This window comes from Lepidochelys kempii, chromosome 18 (genome assembly GCF_965140285.1).
Source record: "Lepidochelys kempii isolate rLepKem1 chromosome 18, rLepKem1.hap1, whole genome shotgun sequence".
Taxonomy (NCBI): Eukaryota; Metazoa; Chordata; order Testudines; family Cheloniidae; genus Lepidochelys; species Lepidochelys kempii.
Window position 1 is genome coordinate 2,858,599 of NC_136397.1, and position 18,140 is coordinate 2,876,738.

At 53.5% G+C, this 18,140-nt stretch overlaps 1 protein-coding gene across 1 annotated transcript; it reads left to right on the forward strand.

The window, feature by feature from the left end:
- Window positions 1–3,071: 3,071 nt before the first annotated feature.
- On the forward strand, window positions 3,072–14,843 carry CELA3B (chymotrypsin like elastase 3B). The gene is made up of 8 exons (XM_073316507.2): window positions 3,072–3,111; window positions 3,726–3,811; window positions 5,508–5,605; window positions 9,766–9,900; window positions 10,675–10,811; window positions 11,529–11,674; window positions 12,745–12,897; window positions 14,757–14,843. The coding sequence occupies exons 1-8, from the start codon at window positions 3,072–3,074 to the stop codon at window positions 14,775–14,777; spliced, it is 816 nt and encodes a 271-aa protein (XP_073172608.1). The 3' UTR covers window positions 14,778–14,843.
- The last annotated feature ends 3,297 nt before the right edge of the window (window positions 14,844–18,140 follow it).

An 18,140-nucleotide genomic window follows, 5' to 3' on the forward strand; every position in this document is an offset into this window, starting at 1 on the left:
TCTCCTGCTAAACCAGGGTCACTTGTTAATTGTTAACACTTATTTCATACCACCTGCTGTTGCTCCCAGACTAATTTTGATCCTGTTTAGAGGGGCCTTATTCCCCTGGGAGTGGTGCTTCAGGAAAGGCACAAATGCTGACACCACAAAGGGGATCAGCACCTGGAAAGGCTGGTCGGGAGGCAGAGGACAGCCAGGGATGGGCAGGCCTGGGAGACTAACTCAGCAGCTGAGATCACCTGTTACCTGGGGGATGGGGGAACCACCCTTTCGAAAAAGATGCCCATTGTCACAAATAAACAGACAAATAAATTGGTTAGTCTCTAAGGTGCCACATGTACTCCTTTTCTTATTGTCACAACTGCCATTGTGCCAGAGACCCAGAGGCGGGGAAAGGGCCGCTAGTGGGAAATGCCTTGTGGGGTCAGTGGAAGTGAGCTGGGTGTGATTATTTGACTTTGGTCTTGTACATTCAGACAATGGACACAAGCCAAATCCAGCCCCAGGAGACACTGCAGAAACCAACGCAGTTCGCCCCCCCACCTCCCTGGAATTTGGGGCCCTGTGTCTCTCTGAATGGGAGGTCAGCACTCTGCCCTTCTCTTTTATTCTAAATCCAACAATTACAATAATGCAAGGAAATTAAATGCAAGAGGTGCAACACAGCACCCTACACACACACGTCAAGGAAGCTAAATGAGCATTCCCTTAGCAGAGAGAACCCGACTGGGATGCCACCCTCATGCACACTGCCTTGTGGTACAGCGTATCCCTGCAGGCCTGCTGTACTCTTTCTCCTTCTTGCAATGATTGACTCCCAGTCCAGAGTACTTCGACCAAGACTCCCCCTTTATGTCTTATTTATTCACTCCTGTATAGAGTACAGCTTCTTTAGCCCCTCACATCCACCCTTGGAGCCCGGGTCCTCTCTGAAATTCAGGCAGCCCACAGCCTCCTCCTGGCTCTGTGTAAGAATTCAGGAAGGCTCCCTCCTTGTGCCAAGAGTCCCTCTACCCTACTCCTGGGCCCTGTGTACTATAAACTAAGCCAGCTTCTCTCTGGGTGTCTCCTCTCGCTAAGAGCACCCTCTAGCTACTGAGCCCTGATAGCTGTTTATCTGGTCCAGGTGCCCCTTAGTCAATTAGCTGCCAACCAGCCACCTAGGCAGTTAATTACTTACTGGGCTGAGATGGTGGGCTGAGATGGGCTTGTTCTCCTTAACGAAGCCTATCATGGATAGACTGGGCCCTGATTCCCCTCAAAGGGGCCAGCCACCCTGTATCAATAAGGTGTTAAAATGAGCCCCATAGAAAGCAGTACAAAGTCCTACATGGTCACAAGGGAACCCTGAATCTGAATCGACTTTACACGCACACTTTGCATGACTGTTCCATTTGGAAGCGGTTTATAGAGGGCTAACGAAGGCTAAGTAGATATTTTAATAACTGGTTAATTGGTTGCTGCAGATTGTTATAGAGACCAATAGATCTGTGGGTGGCTTGTGAGCCTGGCCAATAACCACCCATAACCCCAGCTTATAACCACTTTGAATACATGCTGCTGGCCTCTGGGACATGTTTATAACAGATTTTAGTAACCCTGTACAAGCCATCTATTAACAGCCCCTACCTATGAAGTGAGACCAAATTTCCAGAATTTAACATCTGCATCATAACACCGTCCCAGGTGGGTTCTGGCTCCTCACAGGTTCAAGGCCCTGCCCTGAAGCAGCTGCATTGTTACTAGCACCATTTGCTGTGAGTGACCCCTGTGCAGAATGGCAGCACGCGGCACATGCTGCTCCTTCGTCCCCCTCGCCCCATAAGGGCCCTTACGAGGGGCCGGCTCCAGCTCCCAGTGAAGTCAGAGTCTCCTGTGATTTCAATGGGACTTGGATCAGGCCCTGAGTCCTTACCCCAGTGCAGGGAGCAGGACCAGGCCAGCTGGCCTATGTCTGTGCAGATCTTCTGCTCATTCCCCTCCCCACGGCAGGGGGCTACAGTGGGGGATGGACTCCATTCCTCTAGCCCCCCGGGACCCAGGCCAGTGTTCAGGCTAGAGGTGGCCCCACTCACTCTCCAGCACCGTGACCTAAGTTCCCTGTAAGCTGCATGGCCGTGCAGCAGCCTATTAAGCACTGCACCGGCGCTCAGGGCTGCAGCAGGGAGAGATGCCTCTCCCCCAGCCCTGGACCTGCTGCGGCAGGGAGAGGTGCCTCTTCACGCCAGCCCCAGCCCAGCCCCGGATCTGCAGCAACCGAGCCCCAACCCAGCCTGGCTTGGACCTGCCGCAGACGGGGAAGAGGCGCCCGGCCCCCTGGCCCCAACCCACCCAACCCAACCCAGCCCCAGAGCTGCCATGGCGGGGAGAGGCACCTCTGCCCCCTCAGCCCAGGTGCTGCTGCTGTGGGGAGAGAGAGCTCTCTCCCTGCTGTAGTCCCGGGGCAGCCTGCACCCCAAACCCTTCACCCCTGGCCCCACCCCAGAGCCCACACCCCCTGCCGGAGCCCTCTCCCCCTTACAGCTCAACCCTCTGCCCCAGCCCTGAGCCTGCACTCCCAGCTGGAACCCTCATCCCCCCTCCCCTGCGGCATCCCTCTGCCCCACCCCACAGCCCGCACCCCCAGCTAGAGCCCTCGGTCCCTGCACCCAGCCCTCTGCCCCAGCCCTGAGCCCCATCCCACACTCCAAACCCCTCGGCCCCACCCCGACCACATACCTTTTGTTCTGTGCACCAGTGTGGAGGTCATGTGTCACACCTCACCTCCACAGTGGCGCACATAATAAAAGTCATTCCGCACAGGGTGAGAAAAATTAGAGGGCACCCTGACTGTGACCCAGCCTGCTTGCTAAGTGACGCTCTCGGCATCCATTGATTGGCCATGGTCCAATCTGCCCAAGGCCGGGCAGGTGCAGGACAGGGGGGCCCTGTTTCCTCGGAGTGACCTTGCACCCGGGCACAGGATATTCCAACACCTGCTCTCGGAGCTGCTAGGCACCTCCCTACCCTGCAGCCTCTGATAAAGGGGAGTATTAAAGGGCCCTGTGTCTCTTGGGGACCATCTGACCAAGATGCTGAGGCTGCTGATCCCCATTCTGCTTGCGGCTGGTGGTAAGAAACGGGCTAGAGCGAAGGCTCTCTCCTCTGCCCCAGCGCCCCTGCACAGAGCACATACTTAAGGAAGAAGGCCTGTTATGCCATCTGCAGCCCCAGGGCACACAGAGCTCTCCTTGCTCCTCCTGTGCCTAGCCCGCCGGTCGCCCTCGACCTTGCGGAGGTTGTGCAAGGTGCTGTCAGGGGATTGGGCCCTGGTGCCTGCCTCATTTGTAAATGTGGAGACGGGTCGGCTCAGGAGGGGATGAAACCCTGGGCAGGCCTACATGGGCAAGGTAACCATCCCATGGAGAGCCTGGGCCAGGGGATTGCCCCTCCACCTCAGGACTGGGGAGTGACTGGGGACTAGGGTGACCAGATGTCCCGATTTTATAGAGACAGTCCCAATTGTTGGGTCTTTTTCTTATAAAGGCTCCTATTACCCCCCACCTCCTGCCTGATTTTTCACATTTGCTGTCTGGTCACCCTACTGGGGATGTCCAGGGTTGGGTTGGAGAGGGTGAGCCGGCATGACCACATGTCTCGCTTCCCCATTGTCCAGCCTCCTCTGCTCAGCAGAAGGGTCTGGTGCCTTTGCCATCTGTGTAATGCACAGTGCTCTCTCCCTCCAGCCCACGGGTGTGGGACACCAGTCTACTCCCCCCACACAAGGGTGGTGAATGGAGAGGATGCTGTGGCTTACAGCTGGCCCTGGCAGGTGAGTGAAATCCACCCCGTTGGACGCAGCGAAAGCCAATCAGCAACGAGGCTCGATCCGATCGCACCGTCTGCACTAGTGCGTGGTGTTAGGGTTCAGAGCAAACTTTTTTTTTCCCACTGAAAAATCCAGATTTGGGTTGGCAGAAGCCTTACCCATGTTTGTGTTGATTTTGATGCATTTGATTGGTCAGAAAAATATTGAAAACATTTTTTGGAGCCCTCCCCAATATTACTTTTTGAAGCTCGATGTTTCGATTTCTCAATTCAAAGTGAATCTTTCAAAAGTACTTCCAGTTTATTAAAAAAAATTAAAACATTTTCAAACACTCAAAAGCAAAATGAAATATTCTGTTTGACCCATCACGGGTACATGGTCCTACCCTGACACGGCTGCATCGTTATCTATTTCTTCTTCAGATGTTTAGGTTTCCTGAAAATCCGAAAAAAAATTCACTTTCGGTCGATAAGAAATTCCCCCCACCCCAAAATTTTGGAGCAGCCAGTGACTAAAAAACTCCATTATTCACCCTGCTGTAATCTCCCCAGGCCTGGGGGTTGGGGGGTTAGACCTGCAGCATTGCTCTGACCACACCAAGCTCTTGTGGTGATGGACAGGTGAAGCAAAGGGGGTGGGGTGGGATATTGAATCGGTGCCCAGTTATGGAGCAAAGGAGAGCTAAAGGGACCAGAAACTCCATCTTCTTCATCACTTCTCCTCACGGCTGTACTGAAGAAGCAAAACTCACCATTGGTTAATGCCCTGCCCTGCAGTCCTTAGGCAACCCCCCACTGACCTTATGGTCTGGGAGAACAAGTCCCTCATCTGATGTGCATGAAATTCTTGCTGCTGTTTTATCTGGATCCCAGCTTGTGCCTATTGCGGGTCCCCCGGTGTGCGTTCCACACCCCTACTAACAGACTGGGCAGCGCAAGGCCAGGATTGGCACAAGCTTCAGGATACACTTACGGGGCTGGTTTCAGACATAGCTGAGCCCCACCCTCTGAAAACCAGAGCCCTGTCAAGCATCAGCTCACAGCAGCCTGGGGAGGGCAGGATGGATTCCTTGCCTTTGCCTTTCTTAGCTGGATTTCTTCTCTCTGTGAACAGTTGATCGCAGCTCTGTGTCTGTGCCCATGTTCCAGCCCATGGCACTGACGGGCAGAGGGAGAAGCAGAAAAGCCCCAAAATTCACTGGGAGGGGCAGCAGCACCTTGGCAGAGTCTTCCCCAAAGAGCCCCCTGAAGCCCCTCTAGTCACTTGACACGAGCAGGGCTCTGCCAGGGGTGGGCACGAGGGAGTGCTAGGTGGGAGCCAGAGACCAGCTGCTCCCCTCAACCCCAGGGCATTTCTGAGTGACAGTGCGTGTGGGTCAGCCCCTCAGTGCCTGCTGCCCCCTGGTGCTGCGCGAGCAGGGAGAGGCTTTGCCCTGGCAGACTGTGTATCATGGTAACTCACACAGCAGCCTCCGCTGCATGCATCCACAGCGCCCAGAGGGCACCCTGGCACCACACCTGGGCCAGGCCAAAGCTGCTACCAGAGCCCTGCTAGCACTCCGATGGGCCATGGTCGTTGGGGTGGGTTCCATGGGATGTTACCCTAAAGCTCCCACTGTTCAGAGCCTCCCCACAGTGGAGCCGGAGAGCCCTGGAGCTCCACAGCACGTCCCCCACTGCCCTGTCTTGTCTCCTGGCAGATCTCCCTGCAGTACGAGCGGGACGGTGCTTTCCACCACACCTGCGGGGGAACCCTCATCGCTCCCACATGGGTCATGACGGCTGCGCACTGCATCTCGTAAGCCTCCTCCTCTTCCGATTGCTTAGAATTTAGGTTTCAGAGTAGCAGCCGTGTTAGTCTGTATTTACAAAAAGAAAAGGAGGACTTGTGGCCCCTTAGACACTAACCAATTTATTTGAGCATGAGCTTTCATGAGCTACAGCTCACTTCATCGGATGCATACCGTGGAGTAGCCAGTACATTGCATGCAGTGAATGCATCCGATGAAGTGAGCTGTAGCTCATGAAAACTTATGCTCAAATAAATTGGCTAGTGTCTAAGGGGCCACAAGTCCTCCTTTTCTTTAGAATTTAGTGCGGCCGACGCACCATGGGGTCTTGGGGCAGGAGCCACAGGGCCCTGGTCTGCCATGGCTAGTGAGCTGCTCCTTGCCATGAGACCTCCCAGCAGACATGCTCCATTCCGGGTAATGGGCCCTCCCAGCAGCGGCAGCCAGTTCCAACGCCTGACCCTGGCCGGCAGTGGAGACCCCCAAGATGGAGAGAACTGAGTGACATGGAGCCTTGTAACTGAGGCGCTCGGCAGCCTGGGCCATGTCCCTCCATCTCTGCCATGGGGGGGACAATCCCAACTGCCCGCCCAGCGTCAGTGTGGTGGCAGCGATGCAATTCAGAGCAGGATGTGGCCCATCAAGGGCTGCATAAGCACTAAGCATTAGCGCTCTGGTTACCAGCACTAGGAGAAGATCACCCAGAAACACCCCGCAGGGACCATGCTCCTACCGCGCCCGCCCCCATGACTCCACTGCACTCTGCCCTGAGCTCTCCGGCCTGGCTGCAGGAGGTGCGGCACAGAGTCTGCTTCTCCCAGCAGAGGCCGGAGCTGCTTACTGCGAGCACAGGGCTATTAGCTAGCACTGCTCACCAGTGGGACCCGCGCAGAGGCTGGGCCTGTGGCAGAGCGCTGTCCCCGAGCACGCCCTCATGGCATGGCAAGGCCCTGCAGGCATGGTCCCCTCACAGGCGGAGTTTGGGCAGGCGTGGGAGGGCGCTGCCCCCACTCCCACACAAGTCTCAGGCAGGCAGCCTGAGTGTGCAATGCAATGAGTTCTGCAGAGGAGACAGGAGACTGCTCCCAGCTTGTGCCCCAGAGGCAGGGAGTCAGAATTTTGTTTCTAAACAGATTTCAGAGGAACAGCCGTGTTAGTCTGTATTCGCAAAAAGAAAAGGAGTACTTGTGGCACCTTAGAGACTAACCAATTTATTTGAGCATGAGCTTTCGTGAGCCACGAAAGCTCATGCTCAAATAAATTGGTTAGTCTCTAAGGTGCCACAAGTACTCCTTTTCTTTTTTCTAAACAGAGTGATTAGCGGGTGATTAAGATAAGAAAGGGCTGTTAGGAGTTTCCCTAAAGTTAAATGATCTGTTCCAAGCTTGGTGAACTGCAAAAAGTGAGTAGCCTAAATGATAGAAAGTAATTGTAGATTTTTCTACAGTTGTTTCAATTGTTCTATTCAAGAGGTGGTAACAAGTTACTGCTATCTTTCTTTGAGAAGAGAACTGATATTTTAGACAAAGGAAATACAGTAGATCTAATCTACCTGGATGTCAGGAAGGCTTTTGATACAGTTCCACATGAGAAATGATTAGTTAAACTGGAGAAGATGGGGATTAATAAGAGAACTGAAAGGTGGATAAGGAACTTGTTGAAGGGGAGACTGCAACAGGTCCTACTGAAAGGTGAACTGTCAGGCTGGAGGGAGGTTACTAGCGGAGTTCCTCAGGGATCAGTCTTGGATCTGATTAAACATTTTTTATTAATGACCTTGGCACAACAAGTGGGAGTGTCCTAATAAAATTTGAAGATGACACAAAGCGGGGAGGTATAGCCAATATAGAGGAGAACCGGAATACCATACAAGAAGATCTCGATGACCTTGTAAACTGGAGTAATAGACCCATTGTTTCATGTTCTCTGTGTATATAAAATCTCCCCACTGTATTTTCCACTGCATGCATCCGATGCAGTGAGCTGTAGCTCACGAAAGCTTATGCTCAAATAAATTGGTTAGTCTCTAAGGTGCCACAAGTACTCCTGTTCTTTTTGAGAAATGGAATGATATTTAATAGTTCAAAGTGCAAGGTCATGCATTTAGGGCCTAACAACAAGAAATTTTGCTATATGCTGAGGACTTATCAGTTGGAAGTGAAAGAGGAGGAGAAAGAGCTGCACATATTGGCTGATCACAGGATGACTTGAGCCGTCAATGTGATGTGACCATGAAAAATCTAACACAGTCCTAGGATGCATCAGGCGAGGTATTTCCAGTAGAGAGAGGGAAGTGTTAGTATCATTATATAAGGCACTGGTGAGACCTCACCTGGAATACTGTGTGCAGTTCTGGTCTCCCATGTTTAAGAAAGATGAATTCAAACTGAACAGGTGCAGAGAAGGGCTACTAGGATGATCTGAAGAATGGAAAACCTACCTTAGGAGAGGCACCTCAAGGAGCTTGGCTTGTTTAGCCCAACCAATAGAAGGCTGAGGGAAGCTATGATTGCTCCCTATAAATACATCAGAGGGATAAATACCAGGGAGGGAGAGGAGTTATTTAAGTTAAGCGCCAATGTGGACCCCAGAAGAAATGGATATAAACTGGCCATCAAGAAGTTTAGGCTTGAAATTAGACAGAGATCTCTAATCATCAGAGGAGTGAAGTTCTGGAACAGCCTTTCAAGGGGAGCAGTGGGGGCAAAAAACTTAACTGGCTATCAAGACTGAACTTGATAAGTTTATGGAGGGGATGCTATGACAGGACTGCCTACAATGGTGTGTGGCCCATCGGCGACTGCCTGTAGCAAAAATCCCCAATTGCTGGAGATGGAACACTAGATGGGGAGAGCTCTGAGTTACTACAGAGAATTCTTTCCCAGGTATCTGCCTGGTGGGTCTTACCCACATGCTCAAGATCTAACTGATCACCATATTTGGGGTCGGGAAAGAATTTTTCCCTGGGTCAGATTGGCAGAGACCCTGGAGGGTTTTCTTCTTCTGCAGCATGGACCATGGGGCATGGGTCACTTGCAGGTTTAAACTAGTGTAAATGGTGAATTATCTGTAACTTGAAGTCTTTAAACCGTGATTTGAGGAGTTCAGTAACTCAGCCAGCGGCTAGGGGTCTGTTACAGGCGTGGGTGGGTGAGGTTCTGTGGCCTGCGAGGTGCAGGAGGTCGGACTAGATGCTCATGCTGGCCCCTTCTGACTTCAGTAAGTGTATCTGAGTAAGAATAGACATTACCATTTTAAACCCAACCAGTGTCCTTTAAGTGACTTCCCACAAGGTGTCAGAGCATGTCAGTATTAGAGCTGAGTGGGTCTAATATTTATTTAATTTTGTTTCTTGATATAGGAATTAGGTACCGTGTTCCTATCAGATAATTTCTAAGTTATTATCTGCAAAAACGCTAGAGTTTTCAGTTGCGTAAGTACCCCCCGGAATCACAGTTAAAGTTGTGCACCCCCCACCCCCATCTGAAATGGTGCCTCTGTGGGCAGGCACGGAATTGTCCCCTCCATGTATGGCCCCATTGGCCTGACTGGAGCCCCAAATATAGAAGTCAAACTACACCTATGTCAGCCCCTGTTCTGGGTTCCCCGCCCACTCAGAGTCTTTCAGAGACATTCCCCTTCTCCTGGGATGATTCATTTAGTTCATCTGCTTAGTGAGGCTCTGGTCCTGTTAAAAGGCTCCCAGGCCCTCCCTCCAAGAGCACCTCCTTCAGCTGAGCTCTGGGAGCCCCTTAACAGGCCCAAATGCTCATTAACCAGTTAGCTGCTGAGCACCTAATTACTATGGGGGAAGGGGGCTCAAGATAGGTTCAGTCTCTTTAAAGAAGCCCATCATGGGTAGAGTGGCCCTGACTCTCCTTAGAGGGGCCAGTCCCGCCACGACAGTGTCCCTGTGCTGTGTGTCCCCGCATGAGGGGCTGTCTGGGCCCCGAGTCCCGCAGGGCCAGGCCGTGCCAGCTGGGGTGTGTGCTGCTGATCATGATATGGGCTAGGGGCCGACACAGGGACTAGGGTGATGTCTCCTGCGTGGTGTGCGGGACTCCAACCCCTCTGAGCCCGAGGGGGCACTGCAGGCTGCCCCCCCCATGCTGCCCCTGCTGCAATCCCCGGGCTGTCTCCTCACAGGCTCTCGGGGGTTTCCTTTCAGTAAATCCCTCACCTACAAGGTAGTGCTGGGGGAGTATGACAGAAGCGTGGCAGAGGGCCCTGAGCAGCACATCCCAGTGAATCATGAGGACATCTTCGTCCACCCTCGCTGGAAGCCCATCTGCGTGGCCTGCGGGTAAGGCAATGCAGGCATGTGCCAGGCTGCAGCTGCCCTCCCTTCTGAGCTGCCTGGGGGCGGCAGGGCTCCCAGGGAGGGCAGCGGCAGGCAGGGAACAGTCTGTTTATAAGAATGGCTGGGGAGGGAAAGACACACACAGAGCTGTTCCCATGTAAGGACCCTGGGCCTGACACTGGTGCTGTGGGCAGCACTCTTCAGGCCAGTGGGTGCTGAGGGGCTGAAAAAGCCAGCAGGGGAATAGTGTGGCTTTATCTGCCATGCTGGCTCCCAGGCCACAGGTTCCCCTCATAGCAGAGCAGGCCCTGGGCAGGCCTGTGACGCGACAGGGCTGGGGTCTACGTCCTGATCAGCACACGCTGCCCTTCCTTTGGGAAGGGACCGGTGAGCAGGGCTGTGGGCTCCCCTGGGCTCTCTTTGCCAAGCTCTGTGCCAGGGACATATTGTCCCCCTCGTGGTGCAAGGGGCGGGTTTTTAGCCCTGGGCAGGGATGTCTTCAATCCATGGAGCAGGAGAACAGCCCCCCCCACCCCCCCAACCCGTGGGGACACCTCAAGTGCAGTCTCCAGGCCTCTCTGGTCAGGCTGCCTGTAAGGGGGGGTCTGTCATGCTGTGAACACCTATCCCACGGAGAACTGGACTGAGCCCCGAGCCAATAACAGCTGCTGCCCTGTGACATCCGTGGCTTCTCGCTCGGCCTGCTGGCAGACGGCTCCATTGCCAGACCCCTGAGCCATCTGCCCCTCCAGTGAGCTCTGACTCGTTCTCTTGCAGGAACGACATTGCCCTGATCAAGCTGTCCCGGAGTGCTGAGCTCAACGACACAGTGCAGCTGGGCTGCCTCCCGCCCGCAGGCGAGGTCCTGCCCAACAACTATCCCTGCTACATCACTGGCTGGGGGCGCCTCTACAGTATGTGCCGGGCTGCTCTGCCCCGGGGAGCTCTCTCGTGGGAAAGCACAAGGGCAGCCACGCTGGGGACGCGGCTTGGAGGGATGCAATTAGTTAATTGTTCCTCTGGCTGGTTTTCTTTCTCGCTAGCACTGAGTGGCAGCAGAGCTCCAGCCCCGGAGACTGGAGGCCAGTCTCCACAAATGAAGTGCAGCATGGGCAGCTCAGGGTTTCTTCCCCATGCATTGCCCCTTGCCAATGTGCCTCGATCCTGGCCTAGGGGGGCCTCCTCAAGGGCCACCAGGGCAGCTGCTGAGGCTGCCAATTTGTGTCGCCAGAACTAGTTATTCTGGGACATGGGCACCCGCCCCTCCAGCAAGCAGCCTTCAGACAGCAGTGAGCATTGACTGGAACCCATGTGGGAGGGTGTCAAGCTGGGGAGGAAGGGGTGACAGGTTCCCTAGTTCATCACCAGCTCCTCCAACCAGCCCAGGCTCTCTCTGGTTCTGTGGGAGTGTCAGGAGCAGCAGGAGCCAAACATCACCCAGGGCCTTCTCCTGCAAGGTGCTGAGTGCTCCCAGCTCCCACTGACTTCCATTGGAGCTGAAGGTGATCAACAGCTCCCAGGAGTGCTCAGCGCTGCATGGGATAGAGCCCTGAATGAATCAGGAGAGGTGGGACTCGAACCCAGTACTTGGGCTTGGTGTCACTGGGTAAGGGTGCATCTTCTGTTTGCAGCTGGCGGATCCCTCCCTGACAAGCTGCAGCAGGCTCTGCTCCCGGTGGTGGACTATGAGCACTGCACCCAGCCTGACTGGTGGGGCAGCACCGCTATCAGAGAGAGCATGGTCTGCGCTGGCGGGGACATCAGATCAGGCTGCAATGTGAGTACAGGGCTGGAAAGAGAGTGGCGGACAACACTGCGTGCAAGCAAGTGTGCGCATGTGATCTGTCTGACCAAACTACCGCATCCGATGCACACGCCCACTAGCCCAACGTACAGGGGTGACTCAGCTGTTACCAGGGGGTCACACGCTTTGTCACTGTTGTCAGCAGCACTCACTGCACCCACCAAAGTACAGGAAGGTCGCAGGAGGCAGAAACCCACCTCCACCCAGCCTACACCCAGCCTACACCCAGCTTTGACAGGCTGGCTCCCTTTGGCAGGCAGGTGCCCAGCCTGCTGCCCTTCCCCACAGGCAAAGCCCATTAGACTAGCTGAGCAAGGAACTTTCAGGGAATGATTTATCCATGTTTCTCTGCTCATCAGTTGCAGGGTTGGGAAGTTCTGAACTGTGAGTGTGATTCATAGTAATTCACCATTTCTCCCGGTAATCAGCTGGTGCCTGCAGTTTGGGCTGTAGCTGTCACTTCTGGACACACAGCGGGCGGTTGGCACTGCAAGCACACCACAGATGGACTGTAAAGCTGACCGTGTCTGGTCTCTTGGTGACTTACACGTCAGCCGGTCAGGGAGGAGAAGCCAGAGCAGTGAGGCTGTAACACCAATGCTGTGAGACCTGTTAATGGTACATGTCAGGCTGGAAATTTGCTTTGGGTGAATAGGAGCATCTGAGTGAAAAGCTCCCTGTTCACCCTGCCCCAGGCGTAGGTAACACTCCTGCTCAGACATTCCTGCAGCGGATGCAAAAGCCTTGTCTTTGTTCGCCTGATCCCGTGACTAAGAGCAGCAGTGCGGAGAAGGGCTGCGAGGTCAGACTCAGCTGCACTGGAATATTTTTCCTCCTCTCCGCCTGACCATTTCACAGCCAGTGCTGGCTGAGAGAGTTCAAGGCACTGGGTAGGCCTCCCTGCGGTGACAGCCTTGGAGATGGCTCCAGTGACGTGCTGGACTTTGCCCCCAGAGCCTGGTGCACAGCTGTAGCCCAGCAGGCGGTGAGTGAGGGATCGGGGATCTGACACCCTCACTCACGGGGGGCTGGCTCTCTTTCAGGGTGACTCTGGTGGCCCCCTTAACTGCCGGGCTTCTGATGGGAGATGGCAGGTGCATGGCATCGCCAGCTTTGTCTCTTCCTATGGCTGCAACACCTTAAAGAGACCCACCGTTTTCACCCGCGTCTCTGCCTTTGATGACTGGATTGCAGAGGTGAGACCCCCAGCCATGTTACTGCGCGGGCAGTGGCAGGGAGGTCTTCTGCTGGGGAGCGTCAGGGAGAAATCAAATGGCCAGGCAGGGGGTTCTGGGAGGTCACCCACAGTAAATGGACAGGACGGGAGGCCCCAGATGGACAATGTTTGGGGCTGTCTCCATGAACAGAATTTGCACCCTTGAGAGTGGTGTCCTCCTGGGGCTCTGAGCCAAGATCAGTGCCACGGGCCCCATCCAGAGATCACAGCCAGCTGCCCCACACACAGAGCTGAGCAAGCAGGGCCCCTCAGAGCATGTGATATCATCTCTGGTCCCCCTTGCGCCTCACCTCTTCCGGCAGCTGGGAACTCAGACGCAGCTCATGTCACTGCAGAGCAAAATAAGGAACAGCTGAGTCTGGCCTGCAAAGGGGTTTCTGTAAGATCTGGAGCCTGGAAGAGCTGGTCTCAGCACAGTAGATATTGAAGGCAAACTAGCTCGGATGTGCTTCTCCACTGACACATGTGATGACCCTGGAGTCTGCTGGGAGCCGGCATTTTGGGCACATGGCCCAGAGCCGTAAGCAGGATGCTCGGTGGCCTGCAGCACCACCCGGCTACAGGGATGGTTTGAGACAGAACATCTGGCTTGGCTGTGAGCTCTGTCCTGCAGCGAGCAGGGGCTCAAGGCAGGCAGAGGGAGGTGTTTGGCCTAGCAGCTGAGCATGCATCTGCAAGCTGGAATTGCGCGCTATCATCCCAGCTCTGCTGCCCTGTGCTCTGGCTGCGTCACTCACGTTAACCCCTTGGGGCCGGATTTGGATCTCACTGCTCCCAGTGCCAATCGGCGGAGTTCCTCCGGAGTCTGGGAACAGGCTCCCCTTTCAGTTACAGCAGTGAGTGGCGTGACTCTGGATTTACACCCGTGTAACTCAGGGCACAAACTGGCCCAGATGAACTCTACAAGTGTCAAACCGGCATCACAGAGAGCAGGCCTGGGCCTTTGAGGCCTCTGTTTCCCTAGCAGGTGATTTGGGGGGCAACCATTTTCCCCTTCCTTGTTGGAGTGCACCGAGAAGGGCAGATTGTGTCAGGCAAGGGCCCGGACCTGGGTAACCTCTGGCACGTGGCGGGGAGTGTGAGCCACGCCCACGTGCTGTGGCAATGGACACCCCCAGCCCAAATGGTGGGTCGTAGGAAGGGTCTGGGCCCCCCGTGCTCTCACTTCCTCTGGGCGGTGGACGAAGCGCCTCCCAGGCACCTGCTGGATGGGGAGCGGCTGCTGACTGGGTGGTCACTTCCCTCTCTGGCCACTTCCTCCATGCTGTGGCTGCTGCCCCGGGGACATGAGAGCAGGGCCTGGACAGCAGTCACAGCATGGAGGAAGTGACCAGAGCCAGCGAATGGACAGTCCACAGCTGGGTAGTGATTTGTGGCCTGGCTGCAGGGGGTTGGTGGGATCTGCAGGACTGGGAGAGTGAGAGCTGGGGAGAGAAAGGGGAGCAGGAAGCTGAAGGGCTGAGAAAGGGAAGGGAGGGGAGAACAGGAGCTAGAGGACTGAGGAGGGGAGGGTGAGCAGGGGCAATGGTGACAAAAAGACAAAATGCAGTTGATGGGTTGTCTTAGTAAAAAGTTTGGGAGCTGCTGGCCTAGAGGTGGAGTCTGATGAGCCTGCTCCAGCCTTGGCTAAGGGAAGCAGCTTTTTTAGCTCAGGCACGAGAGGTTGCTGAGTTAGTTACAATCCCAAGGTCCCAGGTTCGAGCCACCCAGGGGGCATCACGTTACACATGCAAAGGGCTTCAGAAGCCCCGAGGATATGATTTCTGCTGCAGTTTATTGTGTCCTGACCTGATATACTTTGGTTTGCTTTTCTTTCAGACCATCGCTAATAATGCATGATAAGCTGAAAGAGCCACATCTTGGAGAAACTTTCCTGGGCAGATAATAAAGCAATTGTAGAAATCCCGTCATGGGCGTATTTCTTGGGGGGCAGGGGCTTCCCTTTGTTGGGGCTAATGTGGCGCCAATAACCCCAGGGCTCTTTGCAGTTGGGCAGCATGGTGGCAGGAAGATTGTGTAAAATGAGGAATTCTTTCTTCAGGGATTTCATGCTATACTCTGGCATTCCTGTAGCTTTGAAACTGTTCTTCGAAACCCTTCACATATACCTAGTGGGTCCAATTCTGCTCTGCATTGCATGCTGGGTTGTCACTGACCCCCAGGCTGGGCAGGTGTAGAAGACAACTACTGGTGTGACTGAGCAGAGGAGTCCAGCTTGGGTGTGTTTCATACCCACACTGGACTTATATCAGTGCCACATAGGTCAGAATTTTCCAAAGAACTCAGCGGATGGGGGCCTGGTGGATGCTGAGCTCTTAAAAAAATCTCGCCTTCTATGAGAGACAAGCGAAGATCAGGCCCTACCCTACGACGTATCCCACTGTCAAAAGCACTGTCTAGAGCGAGAGGCCAGACACATGCGGGGTGTGGAACACGAGGGGGGCAGCTGAGCTGCTGCAGAAGAGCCCCGGTCTCTTACGCAGAACTTTGAACCAGATTTTATTTTATCAGTGTCGTTTTGCCTGGTCTCATATTATTGGTCTCAGTCTCTAGAGCAGACCTGCACAACATACGGCCCCCAGGGCGCATGTGGCCCGTGTGGGCTCACTGTGCGGCCTGTGGGGGGTGAGAAGGCGAGTCGGGGGGAGTGGGGGGATGATGAGCCGAGCGGGCTGGCAGTGGGGGGGGGGCGCGCAGGTTAGCCGGCGGCGGGGGTGGGGCTGAGGAGGTGAGCAGGCTGCGGGGGGGCGAGTAGGCGAGCTGGGGGGATGACGAGGCAAACGGGTAGGCAGTGGCAGCGAGGCTTTATACTTAGGGGGAAGGGGGAGGAGGCAAGCTGCAAGTTGGTGGCTGGAGGGGGATATCCATTTTCAGTATTTTAATTTTTGGTACTGCATTGATTGACTGCTGTGTGCATTAATATAGTGACCCCCTGGGTCTTTGAATGAGGCTTTATACTTGGGAGGGGGGCTGAGGAGGTGAGAGGCAAGTTGGTGGCTGGAGGGGGGCAAATCTCCCAGATTCAAAATCTATTGGTCCTTTTTGCTGCTTTTCTCTGGGCTAGGGGTCGTCCCAATGCTGCAAAGAGGGTGTTCCCAAAGGAAGATGCTTGCTTCTAACCCCCAAGGCCATCAGTATGTCTGCTCTTCTCTAGTCAGCCCACTTGATTGTCCTTGGTCTGGCTCCCATCCCCTCTCCAAGGGTTGCAGCTGTCTGGAGGTACTTCCCTTCCATGCCTTCCTCATTCAACAGGGCCATTGATTACAAAGTGGAGGGGAAGATCTTATTCTACTTCTAGCAAAAAGACATTTTTCTTTTACCTTAATTATACTACCTTAGAGGCCTGCTATAACATATTACTAAGTTTCAATACAAAGTCAAATAAAAGTTATACAAACATGCATAATGCAGAGATTTATTTACAACTGCATTGATTGACTGCTGTGTGCAGTAATATAGTGACCCCTGGGGGGTGAAGAGGGGTGTGATGGTGGGGCCAAGCGGGGTGGGGGTGGGTCCTATATTACTGCTGCGATCAGGTCACCCTACGGGTGCTGTTTCTTTCCCCCTCTACAGACTTCCACACACCATCAGTGCCTTGCTAGTGTGCCATGAGATCTCTCTTCTCTTTGTGTGTGACTGTTTCCCTTGTGTGAATTTATTCAACAAAATCTTGAGCTTCATAATGGATACCATGAGTGAGAAGAAAAAGAGAATCAGAGCAGAGTTTTCAACACTGAATGGAGGAGTAAATACTTATGTACTGTTTCCAAAGACAAACACTGTGCCTCACGTGTCATGAAACATTAGCCCTTCCGAAAGAACACAACCTTCGGTAGCACTTTGGGATGTTTGGGTTTCAATCTCGCCAAACTGATCCCCCATGAAAAAATAATTAAAGCAGCCAGTTTAGCAAAAAAACCTTAGTAGAGACCAGCAAATTTTCAAGAACGTGAGCACCGAGAACGATATGGTTACTAAAGTAAGCTTTCAAATTTTCTAAGGAATTCCTGCTGGGAAATGCTTCACAGAAGGTGAGCTTTTAAAAAACTGTACGTTGATTGCTGGATCTGAGTTATGTCCAGAAAAGGGGAATATTTGAGAATGTCAGTCAATCAGGCATGACTGTACAGAGAAGAATGGTAGAAATGTCAGCTAATCTAAGTGATCAGTTAGAGTCAGCAAATTTGCGGATGATACTAAACTGGGAGGAGTGGTAGATACGCCGGAGGGCAGGGATAGGATACAGAGGGACCTAGACAAATTGGAGGATTGGGCCAAAAGAAATCTGATGAGGTTCAATAAGGATAAGTGCAGGGTCCTACACTTAGGACGGAAGAACCCAATGCACCGCTACAGACTAGGGACCAAATGGCTAGGCAGCAGTTCTGTGGAAAAGGACCTAGGGGTGACAGTGGACGAGAAGCTGGATATGAGTCAGCAGTGTGCTCTTGTTGCCAAGAAGGCCAATGGCATTTTGGGATGTATAAGTAGGGACATTGCCAGCAGATCGAGGGATGTGATCGTCCCCCTCTATTCGACATTGGTGAGGCCTCATCTGGAGTACTGTGTCCAGTGTTGGGCCCCACACTACAAGAAGGATATGGATAAATTGGAGAGAGTCCAGCGTAGGGCAACAAAAATGATTAGGGGTCTGGAACACATGACTTATGAGGAGAGGCTGAGGGAACTGGGATTGTTTAGTCTGCAGAAGAGAAGAATGAGGGGGGATTTGATAGCTGCTTTCAACTACCTGAGAGGTGGTTCCAGAGAGGATGGTTCTAGACTATTCTCAGTGGTAGAAGAGGACAGGACAAAGAGTAATGGTCTCAAGTTGCAGTGGGGGAGGTTTAGGTTGGATATGAGGAAAAACTTTTTCACTAGGAGGGTGGTGAAACACTGGAATGCGTTACCTAGGGAGGTGGTAGAATCTCCTTCCTTAGAAGTTTTTAAGGTCAGGCTTGACAAAGCCCTGGCTGGGATGATTTAATTGGGGGTTGGTCCTGCTTTGAGCAGGGGGTTGGACTAGATGACCTCCTGAGGTCCCTTCCAACCCTGATATTCTATGATTCTGTGATTCTAGAGTCTTTTTGAGAGATCTCTGTTTTGTGAAATCCCCTTGTAAATCTTCACAGTCTGCTTTAGATTTAAACTATCTTGAGTAATTTTGTATCTGCAAATTTTGCCACCTCACTGTTTCAC

Coding starts and splice junctions, on each gene's coding strand:
- CELA3B (XM_073316507.2), top strand. CDS start 3,072: ATGCTGAGGCTGCTGATCCCCATTCTGCTTGCGGCTGGTG. Junction 3,112..3,725: donor CATTCTGCTTGCGGCTGGTG/GTAAGAAACGGG, acceptor CTCTCCCTCCAG/CCCACGGGTGTGGGACACCA. Junction 10,812..11,528: donor TGGCTGGGGGCGCCTCTACA/GTATGTGCCGGG, acceptor TTCTGTTTGCAG/CTGGCGGATCCCTCCCTGAC.